The sequence below is a fragment of the Microcaecilia unicolor genome, chromosome 13 (assembly GCF_901765095.1).
Source record: "Microcaecilia unicolor chromosome 13, aMicUni1.1, whole genome shotgun sequence".
In the NCBI taxonomy this organism is placed as follows: domain Eukaryota; kingdom Metazoa; phylum Chordata; class Amphibia; order Gymnophiona; family Siphonopidae; genus Microcaecilia; species Microcaecilia unicolor.
The window spans coordinates 69,023,171-69,035,469 of NC_044043.1; the positions used below are offsets into that span (position 1 = coordinate 69,023,171).

Sequence of the window (12,299 nt, forward strand, 5' to 3'; positions counted from 1 at the left end):
ATAAAGCCAGATTAGTGGCAAAGGGATATCTTCAAAAATATGGAGAAGATTTTGATGAAGTGTTTGCACCTGTAGTGAAACACACGACAATCAGAACACTTCTGAGCATTGCAGTCTCAAAAGGCATGCAAGTCAAACACATTGATGTGAAAACAGCGTTTCTTCACGGAGATATAACTGAAGACTTGTACATGGAACAACCAACAGGTTTCATAAATACAAAACAAAGACAGCTAGTGTGTAAATTAAACAAAGGTCTTTATGGATTAAAGCAAAGTGCAAAATGTTGGAATGATAATTGCATGAAATATTGACAAATTTAGGATTTAAGCAAGGTGAAGCAGATAAATGTTTGTACACTAGGTGCACAAATGGACAATATGCATACATTTTAGCTTTTGTTGATGATCTGCTCATTGCAAGCAAAAGTGAGCAAGAGTACAAGGACATTGTAAAGTGTTTAAACCTCAATGTTGAGATAAAAGAACTTGGTAATGTGTCATACTATCTTGGTATAGAAATTGAGAAACAAAATGATGGTTCTTATCTTCTAAGCCAGAAGCAGAAAATAAATGAGCTTATTGAAAGTTTAGGTATGCAAGATGCCCAAGTTGTAAGCACTCCCATGATCACTGATTTTCTGAAGGATGAAACAGTAAGAGAACCTTTACCAGATAACATCCAATATAGATCAGCCATAGGTAAGCTTTTATATCTAGCTACCACATACAGGGCTGATATAGCAAATGCAGTAGGAATTTTGAGCAGAAGGGTCAGCTCACCTACCAAATCAGATTGGACTGCAGTTAAAAGGATGGTAAGGTATTTAAAGGGTACCATTGATTGTAAATTAAAGATTTCAGCCAATAGTAATCCAAAACTAATATGTTACTGTGATTCAGATTGGGCAGGGGATCATTCTGATTATAAATCCACAAGTGGATATGTGTTTATGTATGGAAATGTACAAATTTCATGGGCCAGTCATAAACAAAGTATTGTGAGTTTGTCTTCTACAGAAGCTGAATACGTGGCCGTATCGGAAGCGTGCAGAGAACTGATGTGGATTGAAAAACTTTTGCTGGATTTTGGAATAGCTGAAAAGAGACCAATCCAGATAATGGAAGATAATCAGAGCTGCATCCGACTGTCACAGAATGACAAGGTTCAGTCACGCACCAAGCACATCGCAACGAAATACCACAACGTGCGAGAGTTGGTGAAAGAAGGGGTCATCAGTCTACACTATTGTCACACCAGTGAGATGACAGCTGACATCATGACCAAACCGTTACCCAGAGAACATTTTGTGAATCTGCGTATAAAGCTTGGACTTTGTATGAATAAATAATTGCATGACAGTTATGCATGAGAAGGGGTTTGTTGGAATGTAATTGTATTTTACATGCATTGCCTGTCACCTATTATTTCTCTGTGATTACTCTGTGACCTCTGATGTGAATTACTTAGAGAGGTCACACAGCTATGCAACTTCCTGTGGGGGATAGATGCAGCAGATGCAGCACATGGAGCACATGGAGCTCATGATCTCTCCTAACCTGAGAGGATCTATGGTGGTGTGAGCATCCATTACCATCTAAGCACATGGAAGGAGCTGATAATACAAATGTATAGTAATATGTATATATAAGCCTGTCTGATTATAATCTAACTGCAAACTGTGAGTAAACAGATGTTTTGTTACTTCAACTTTAAAGTGACTCAGCAGTGAATTATTCAGGGGTGAATGAGAGAGAGATGAAGAAAGAAATTAACATTTCTAAAGCTGAAGCTGTGTGTACTAAAATCTGCTAATTATTTACTACAAATAATCCAACACTCCTCCCCCTGCGTGGGTGCAATCTGTTTGTTTAGTTGACTTTTTTTTTCCTGCCCTCGACGTCATGACGTTTGACGCGAGGGCGGGGCATGGGTCAGTGGGGTGGCTTCACCACCATGAATCCACGAACCGTTCTGAGAGTCTGACTGACTTCAGTGACGTCAGTGTCCTCAGAACGTTGAGGTTGCATTTTATTATAGTAGATATATATATATATATATATATATAATTGTGTTGAATAAAAATCAGAGGCTTAGAAATTAAATAATGGATCAATGATGGAAGAGTAGAGCTAGTATTAAGTACTGAAATTGTTTTTTGTTTTTGTTTGTTACATTTGTATCCCGCGCTTTCCCACTCATGGCAGGCTCAATGCGGCTTACATGGGGCAATGGAGGGTTAAGTGACTTGCCCAGAGTCACAAGGAGCTGCCTGTGCCTGAAGTGGGAATCAAACTCAGTTCCTCAGCAACATTCCATGTAGAATCTCCAATAGTATCTATTTTATTTTTGTTACATTTGTACCCTGCGCTTTCCCACTCATGGCAGGCTCAATGCAGCTTACATGGGGGGCAATGGAGGGTTAAGTGACTTGCCCAGAGTCACAGGGAGCTGCCTGTGCCTGAAGTGGGAATTGAACTCAGTTCCTCAGTTCCCCAGGACCAAAGTCCACCACCCTAACCACTAGGCCACTCCTCCACTCGTCATGTACATCAAAGAGAATATTTGCAGGACTATTAGGATTTCTCATGTGCATGCATACAGTCCCGAAACGCAGGAGACAAATTTTAATTTAATTGCACACAACAATCGCAACCTGAGCAGCAGGTGGGTCTTCTTTATATCCTACATATTAAAATGGGATGCATCAGGAGAATTAATGTTTCGGCTCTTAGGTTTGGGTCAGGCTAGTGAAACAGCCAAGGGAAGAACCTGGAAAACATTCTTCATCAGAGCAAGCAGCAGGTCATGCAAGCTGACCCATGAGCCTTTCCATGTGGCTAATGACCCATGTCTCATCACATGCGTGACCTATTATCTGTGTTACACACACCATATATTGAATATAATCAATGACAATTCTGTAACGGTTTAACAAGAAGCATGCTGTTCCTAAGCATTCTGTCATCTTGCTAACCATGTGCTCCCCCTTAAAATGACCATTGTAGTAGATAACTGTTAAGTAATATTTGAAATTGAGCTTGAATTGGAAAACGATAGGTCATGTTTTGAACATATAGACCCATGACCCATCTGATCCAGTCAATATTTTGTGACCCATGTGACCTGTTGCTTGCTCTGAAGCATGCAGTGTTTAATGACACTGTGTTGGTAAACAGCACTGACGCTCTCTGGGTCAATTTTCAGCAAAACTGTCGTGGGAATAATTGGAAATACAATCTAGATGCTTCAAATTATTCCTGCATTCAGTGGCACTATAGGTATGGCTAGTGCCACTGAATATGGAAGTAGAAATACATTTAAGCAAACATAGTAAACCACCTTTCCTGAAGGCATAGCAAGATGGTGAAGGGGTGGGGGGGGGGGGGGAAATGGGACTTGATATATTTGCCTTTCTGTGGTATTTTGCAACTACATTCAAAGCGGTTTACATATATTCAGGTACTTATTTTGTGCAGGACGTCAGAGTCACAGAAACAGAAGCCTGCGCGGCCGCTTTGCTGATCTGCAAGGGCAGGCTTCTACATGGAATGTTACTAGTGGAATAGCAACATTCCATGTAGAATCTCAAATAGTAGCAACAGAATCTCAATAGTAGCAACATTACATCTAGAATCTCCAACAGAGAAAGGGAAATGGGACTTGATATGCTGAGTTTTTTTGCAAGTACATTCAAAGCGGTTTACATATATTCAGGTACTTATTTTGTACCAGGGGCAATGGAGGGTTAAGTGACTTGCCCAGAGTCACAAGGAGCTGCAGTGGGAATTGAACCCAGCTCCCCAGGATCAAAGTCCGCTGCCCTAACCACTAAGCTACTCCTCCACAGATGATGAAAGGTAAGAAGGAGTACCTACATGGAGAACCTTATGAGTGATTATATCTTATATTTAATGCATTAAAATACAGAAAGCCAGTGGTGTTTTGATAAAGGGGGGGGGGGAGGGTTACGTGATCTGATTTACAAGCATGCTTTAAAATTCTTACGGCCGTATTCTGGACTGTGGCAAAGAAGTGATTGTGTGAGACTGGAATAGAGGATATTGAAACAATAAAGAATTGAGAGAATGTGTCTTCTGTGTGTTTGGTGGGCTGCCTGGCTCTTTTCTATTGACTTTCGGAGTTCCTTTTCTTTCTTTGGTTTAATTTGTTTGTAAACTGCTTTGACTTGTTTGCAATTAGAGGCGGTATAGTAAACTGATAAAAGATAATCCAGTCAGGAAAGGAGGACAACATATAGTAAAGTCATCTGTGATGATTTATATTTCTATGTATTTATGTAGAATATCAGGTTCTATATATAAGACCCCCCAAATATTGGCATTAAACATATTGGACTAGATTCTAAATATCACGCCACAAATTCAGCACTGAAACGAAATACGCCTAGGCATATTCTATAAAGTACTCCTAAATGTAAGTGTACTTTATAGAATAAGCCAAAATTTCCATGCAGTTTACAGAATATGCCAAGCGCCCGTCTGCGATACTAAAACTTGGTGTAAATGCTGATGCATAAATTACACATGGACCGGGTGTATTTGCAGAGATTTTAGAAATGCCCATGGCCTCGCCCCCTTTTCAACTATGATTTAGAATTTATGCGCATCATGTTACAGAATACGCTTAGGTCTGTGCGTAAATAATTAATGCAAATTAGCGTCAATAATTGTTTGGCAATTACCGGTGCTGATTGGCTTGTTAAGTAATTAAGTTGCATACGCAAATCCAGAATACAACTGGATTTCCGCACGCAATTTAAGTCTCTCTTTACAGAATCCGGAGGATAGCTTATATGCTTGGCTCAGATGGTCCATTTTATACATTCAATAGAGTTTAACCAAGCAGGAGAGGCTCCTGCCCAGTTAAATCCCACTGAGCTGACCATTCCAAAATCTTCAGAACTGTTTTTGTTTATTGTTAAATGTAATATACCACCTTAAGTAGAAAAGGCCAAAGCGGCTTACAAAAAACAAATCAATTTAAATTGAAGAGAAAAGAACGCCAAAAACAAATAGGAAAGAGTCAGTCACTCAAGATAAGCCACACCATCGTACCCTTATGGGAGAGGAAGGGAAAGTTGATGGCATGGATAGGCAGACTGGATAGGCCATGTGGAGGGGCATTTTTGAAAGGGACGTCCAAGTTGCGATTTGGACGTCCTTGCAAAACGTCCAAATCCAGGGGCAGGGAAACCCGTATTTTCGAAACAAGATGGACGTCCATCTTTTGTTTCAAAAAATACCATCAGGGACGTCCAAATCCTTAAATTTCGCTGTCCCTAGATTTGGGCGTCCCTAGACATGGACGTTTCTGATTTTCGGCGATTTTCAAAACCAAAGACGTCCATGTCAAAAAAGACCAAATGCAAGGCATTTGGTCATGGGAGGAGCCAGCATTTGTAGTGCGCTGGTCCCCCTGACATGCCAGGACACCAACCGGGCATCCTAGGGGGCACTGCAGTGGACTTCATAAATTGCTCCTAGGAGCATAGCTCCCTTACCTTGTGTGCTGAGCCCCCCAAAACCCACTACCCCCAACTGTATACCACTACCATAGCCCTTACGGGTGAAGGGGGCACCTAGATGTGGGTACAGTGGGTTTGTGGTGGGTTTTGGAGGGCTCACTGTTTCCTCCACAAATGTAACAGGTGGGGGGGGGGGGGGGCTAGGTCCGCCTGTCTGAAGTGCACTGCACCCACTAAAACTGCTCCAGGGACCTGCATACTGCTGTCATGGACCTGAGTATGACATCTGAGGCTGGCACAAAATATTTTTAAAAATGTTTTTTGAGGGTGGGAGGGGGTTGGTGACCACTGGGGGAGTAAGGGGAGGTCATCCCTGATTCTCTCCGGTGGTCATCTGGTCATTTCGGGCACCTTTTTGTGCCTTAGTCATAAGAAAAACAGGTCCGGGTGAAAACTTCCAAGTGCTCGTCAGGGACGTCCTTGTTTTTTTCGATTATGGGTCAAGGATGTCCAAGTCTTAGGCACTCCCAAGTCCCGCTTTCGCTATGCCTCCAACATGCCCCCTTGAACTTTGACCGTCCTTTCGACAGAGTGCAGTTGGAGACGTCCTAAATCGGGTTTTGATTATACTGATTTGGACGTCCCTGGAAGAAGGACGTCCGTCTTCCGATTTATGTCGAAAGATGGACGTTCTTCTCTTTCGAAAATGAGCCCGATGGTCTTTATCTGCCTACATTTTTCTCTGTTTAACTGGATGATGCTGCTGACTATCTCCTTTTTTTGCCAAATCACTAACTGGCTAGGTTAGGGGTGGAGCGTGGGCAGACCCAACACTTAACAAGTTAGGAGCGATATTCACTGAGCGGACAGCCTTTTATTCACCGAGGGGCCCTTTTACAAAGCCACAGGAGGGCTAATGCGCAGGTAGCATGTGCCAGATCTGCACTACCACCAGGGTAGTGCCTGTGCCCAGCAGTAATTCCGAGTTTAGCGCATGCCACATCCCGCGGTAGAAAATATTTTTCTATTTTGTACTGCGGGGGCATTCCCAGCGGTAATCGGCAGTGTAGCCACGTTGGCACTTGCTGCATGGTTACCACGCAGATAGCTCATGAGACCTTACCACTAAGTCCATGGCTGGTGGTAAGGGTTCAGGCCGTAAATAGGTGTGCACCAGTTTGAATTTTTGCACACGCCCATTAAAAAATAACCTTTTTCCCAGTCGCGGTAAAAAGTGGCCCAGCGTACGCTCACACTATCACAGGCCAATTTTTACCATGGCTTTGTAAAGGGACGCCTGAGTCAACCATGCACCAGTCTGAATATGTCCAATGCCTGGTTATCTTCTGAGTTACTGTACATATCAGGAGTCAACTCAACCTTGGCTGTGAGCGGCTTACAAGCTGCTTATTGCCGTTGGCTGAATATTGGCTCTTCAACCAGGCCTTTAATGGAAGAAGTAACTAACTTGTTAGTCTCATTCACACACACAAGAAGTGACAGGGGCTGCACATACTATAGCAGGACCTGTTTATCCACTCCTACCCTAGCTGAGACAGTTCCATGTCTGGCTGTCTGGGTTCATAACATCTCCTGGCTGCCTGGATTCATAACATCTCCTGACGTCAGCCAGCGTTCCATTCCCCCTCACTGTACCGCCCTCGTGTCAAGACTTAATGACGTCAGAGGGCGGAACAGTGAGAGGGAAGGGAACGCTGGAGGCGAGCTGACGTCAGGAGGGATGTTACGAACGGAACGGAAGCCAGCGCCAGCCAGCCAGAGAACGTTCAGGTACAAATCGAGGGGAGGAGAGAATCACGGGACATCGAGGGGAGGGAGGAAGGGGAGGGGAGGGCAGAGGAGAATTGATGGACATGGATAGGATGGGAGGACAGTAGAGGAGAGAATCGCGGGACACAGATGGGAGGGCAGGGAAGAGGAGAATCGCTGAACATGGAGGGGAGGGAAGGGGAGAGAGAGAGAAAAAAAGCTTACATGACGGCCTTCTTAGTTTCATTGTTGAGGAAACAAGCATGGTTCCATTAGTATATATATATATTTCTATGTATTTGTGACCATACTCTCCTGGAGGATTCTCACCCCACCTCTTTTGCTCTTTGTACGGTATAAAACTGTACATATAGTAGATTCGTACCAAAGAACTATGTGTTTCACACCCCAGATATTGATTTAAAAAGCAGTAATATATTTATCTTGGTGCAAAACGTATAACTGCTGTTTGAACGTTGACCCCTCTCCTCTCTGACACTTACAGGTGGTTTCACCCGAACATCAGCGGCATTGAAGCGGAGAAGTTGTTGTTGAGCCGTGGTGTCCATGGCAGCTTCTTGGCTCGTCCCAGCAAGAGCAACCCTGGGGATTTCACATTGTCTGTTAGGTAAAGAGGGGATGCAGGGACTTGTATATAGGGGGTGGGGTGTAGATGTTAACTGGGGAGCCCTCATCCAACACTTGTATGCCTCACTTGTGCAAGACCATTTCTCAGGGAAGTGTCTGCATTTTCATACTGTGGACATGGACGATTTGGGTTTACTTAGTTTATCTTGTTGGGCAGACTGGATGGACCATGCAGGTCTTTTTCTGCCGTCATCTACTATGTTACTGTGTTATGTTACTTGGGCTGTACACTAGGGGTTTACTAGGACTGCCAGTGTGTATCAGTTCGAACTGCTCCAGTATCTGTAAGTGGACCTGCCCCTGGAGGAAATGGGATTAGTGACTCCTGTACTTTACAGTCCATAATGGATGGGCTATCCTGGTTCACACTGTACAGAGGATGACCCCAGTGCATATCTGTCTGTGGGGAGGGAGGGAGAGGAGGTAACAGGATGTGTTTGCTGCAATGGAAATTTCAGTTACTCACTGAAAGGTGCCTCAGCCTGGGTGTGATCAGATGACAAGGTTAGAAGAATGTTACATTTCACTATACCAGAAATACCCTAGTGCACTAAGAACTGTCCGAGGGCTGATTTGTTAAAAATCTTATCTCTGTTTCATTTCTATTTTAACACTTATATCCCGCCTTCTCAGGTCCAAAAAAATAGCCCAGAGTAGTTGATTAACACATTTGCTTCCTGACAGACGTGTCCTCAGACACGGACTTACATATGTGCACAGTCACACACTCTCACACTAAAAAGCTCATTCGATTTCTTTCCAACATTTGATTCCACGCCTCACCAAGAAGTCCAGACGTCACCTTCCCGACAAATAAACCCCAGCTGCTTTCCTCCAGCTAAACATTCTGCCCACCCCCCATAGATAAACCTAACAATCCTTGTCCTCCGTTGTCATGCTCAGAAATGCACACTCATTTGCATGCATTCACACAACAGCTTCTCTTTCTGTCAGTCTGTCTGTCTTGTTAAAAATTTCTGGCCTGTAGTTACTCATAATCAGGGCGTTTTTTGAGGGGGTACTTGGGGGTACTGAGTACCGGCACCTTTTCCATTGCCTGCTAAAATTGACCCATGGACCCCAAGTTTTAATGATAGAGCTCAGGTTTAACACACCAATTCTGTCTTGCAGGGCCGCCGAGAGACTGGGCCGGGCCCGGAACAGGGCCACCCTGGGCCCCCGCCCCCACTGCCCCCCAGATTGTTGCGGCCCCCCCTGAGGGGGGCCCGGCGCCACAGTCCTACCTGCCTCCGCCACCGGGCCGAGCCCCTTCCACCCGAACCCCCGCCAGCAGAAGTGCTGTCTTCTGACTCCGGCGTGCGCAGCCCACACAGACGCACTCCTCTCAGCTGATCTTCGCTGTACGCTGCAGGGTTTCTGTGCGTCTGACGTCCTGCATGCAGGACGTCAGACGCACGGAAGCCCTGCAGCGTACAGCGAAGATCAGCTGAGAGGAGCGCGTCTGTGTGGACCGCGCAGGCCGGAGTCAGAAGACAGCGCTGGCGGGGGTTCAGGTGGAAGGGGCCCAGTGGCGGGTGGGACTGCGGTGCCAGGCCCCCCTTGGAGGCCCGGGCCCTGGGATTTTTGTCCCCCCTGTCCCCCCCTCTCGGCGGCCCTGCTGTCTTGTAATAGATTCTGTGACTGGTTGCAGGGGGCAGTGGCGTACCAAGTGGGGGGCGGTCTGCCCTGGGTGCACGCCGCTGGGGGGTGCACCCGGGGGGGGGGGGCGCATTGGGCGTGCACCCAGGGGGGTGTCATTTCACCAGGAGGGGGTCACGCTGCACCCGGGGGGGGGGGGCGCATCGGCGATCCGCCCCGGGTGTCAGCTAGGGTCAGAACGCCAATGGCAGGGGGCCTGGCTATTATGGGGTGGGCCCCTCAGTGATCATCCCACTCCTGAAGGGTGGCCTTAGCATTTGAGTACTGACACCTTTTTTGCTAGAAAAAAACACAATGCTCATAATCTACCTGCATCAAACACATGTTCATTTTTCAGACTCGTTTCCCTGCAGATGTATTTGGCACAAATGTGAGTGCGTATGTGTATACATGTCCCCAACACTAGCAAACACAGCTGCCCGAGAAGGTCAGTTTATAAAGCAGCCTTTGGCATGAATTTTATGTGGTGTGTGTGTGTTGGGGGGGGGGAGGGGGATGAAGGTCCTTAGTGCCGCCTGGGAATGTCCACCCTTTGCTGGTTTCAGTGTTTCACGGACAAGGAAAGATGTGGCAGGGAGAGAGGTGGGCTGGAGCCCATGGGGTTCACAGCTGGCCAGTGCGGCCCCATCTTGTGTGGTCTATCCATGCAGTTTGGATGTAGGGGAAGAGGACCGTGAGATCCGGACAGCCAAATATTTACAAGCACCTTGAAGACTCCACACTTGTTTATCACTGAAGATTATTCCTTGGAAGCAGCTTGTTTCTTGGAAAGTGTTTAACTTTTCCTTGGCTTGATGCCATCCACAGGAGCAGCTCTGAGATGTCCCTGAGGCTGTCTCTGCAGTTTGTGGGGTTCTGATAAGAACAAGAGGTTTCTGCTCAGAGAGATACCAAAAAGCTGGCAACCAGGACTGGAACAGAATACACAAATCTCAAAGGACGAGCAGAAACCTAGCAGGAAATGAACCTGAGGCAGGATTCCCAGGGTCTGATCCCCACTCTGCTGGGAGCTTCGTGCCATACCTCAGGCAAAAGTCACGTTATCTCCTAGCTCCAGAAATCCCAAACCAAAAATAAATGCCAGAAAATCCGAAAACAAACCAAAATAGAATCTTTCTTGCATTTCTTCTAATTATCAGCATAATTCTTTAAAGACAAATGCGTTAAGCTTCAGTATTGGTGCAGCTGGATTAGAGAAGTGCTTTGGCCGGGCTTCAAGCCACAGCCCCGAGCAGCTGGCCCAGGCATCCAGTGATGCGTGGGAAGCACTTCCTGCTGTTTGCTCACTTGGGGGTCCTAGGACTAAGCCTGTGCTAGGTGAACCAGCAAATATGTCATGTGACCTGCCCACGCTGAAGAATATTCACCGAAGCTGGGTCTGAGATTGATGGTGCTTGACCCCTGTCTTACTGGCTGACCTGCCTGCTCTGTTCTTTCATGGTGCATCATTCTAGTAACTTCTCCAATACCTAGGACTTTAAGGCCAAAATCTCTCCCATTCACTGACTTTTGAGCATAGGCAGAGATGAGTCAGAGCATCTTTGGGGAAAGCCATGATAACAAATCTTTCCTCCTTATGCCATCTGATCAGAACGCACATTCCCTCTGTTCAACACATGTGCGTGTCTTTTGCTTGGGAATACATCTGTGTACCGATGGTGAAGAATGGACCTAAGGTGGTGCTGGATTCATTAAATGGCGTTTCCAGCCCAGCCTTTGTTCCTGGGATCTCTCTGCTGTGCTCAGAAGCTGCCGCTAGACTTTCCTTTTGGAATTTGCAAGAAAAAGTAAGTGACCACTCTGTCCGCAGAGACAGCACCAGAGGCACCAGATAAAGGACTCCTTTGTGTGGTGGCATTGGAGTCTCGGCCCAGCCCCCATGAGCCAACACTTTGTAGAGAGAGAGAGGAGAAAGGGCAAGAGTGTGGTTTACTCTCCAGATCTATTGGCCTCGAACAAAGACATGTCAGTTACAGAATGAGCAAAGAATGCAAGGCTGGTGGCCAATTTAGGAGTGGAAAAGTCGTACTGTACGTAAGGAGGAAGTCCAGTGAAGGTGACAATCCCTCAGAACGATCCTTTTCAGGATATATGTACACATACTTGCGATATGAATGAACTGAGCTAATTTACAAGTTTTGGTTCTGAAAATCAAACTTGTTGTGAGGTGGGGGTGGGTATCCTTGAGATTAACTGTCCTGGTGCTATGTATCGCTCAGTAGATGAGCTGCTCCAGGTGTCAGCCACATGTCTGTGTTTAAAGGGTGGGTGTTGCTGAAGACTAACAGTTGGTGGCAGAAGTGGGATGGGGGCCTAGGTTAGAGAATAACACGGGGACAAAATTTGTCCCCGTCCCATCCCCGTGGGTTCTGTCTCCGTCCCCACCCCGTAGGCCCTGTCTCCATGTCTCCGTCCCCACCCCGTCCCCGTAGGCCCTGTCTCCATCCCCATCCCACCTCCGCAGGCCCTGTTTCCATTCCCTGTCCTGTCCCCGCAAGTTTCTTTCCCCGCCCCGTCCCCATGGGCTCTGTTCTCATCTGCAGAAGCCTCGAACTCTTATGATTTTATATTTCAATCTTTTTTATTAAAGTATAAAAAGGAACAATATGCTGTGCAACTGTTGTGTAAAAATTAGAAATAGAAAACAATAATAACAACTAGCAGCTATAATAACCCCTCAACCACCACCCTCTACCCTTCCAGCCCCAACAATAACTGATTTCTACTACTCCAA

General features: G+C 46.0%; 1 protein-coding gene across 3 annotated transcripts in view; it reads left to right on the plus strand.

Annotated features, from left to right (window-relative positions):
* Window positions 1-12,299, plus strand: part of LOC115456687 (tyrosine-protein phosphatase non-receptor type 11-like) — a 131,725-nt gene that overhangs the window by 67,388 nt on the left and 52,038 nt on the right. For all 3 annotated transcript variants that reach the window (XM_030185924.1, XM_030185926.1, XM_030185925.1), the window contains exon 2: window positions 7,764-7,886. In XM_030185924.1, the coding sequence (XP_030041784.1) occupies window positions 7,764-7,886 (123 nt within the window). The remainder of the gene's footprint in view (window positions 1-7,763; window positions 7,887-12,299) is intronic.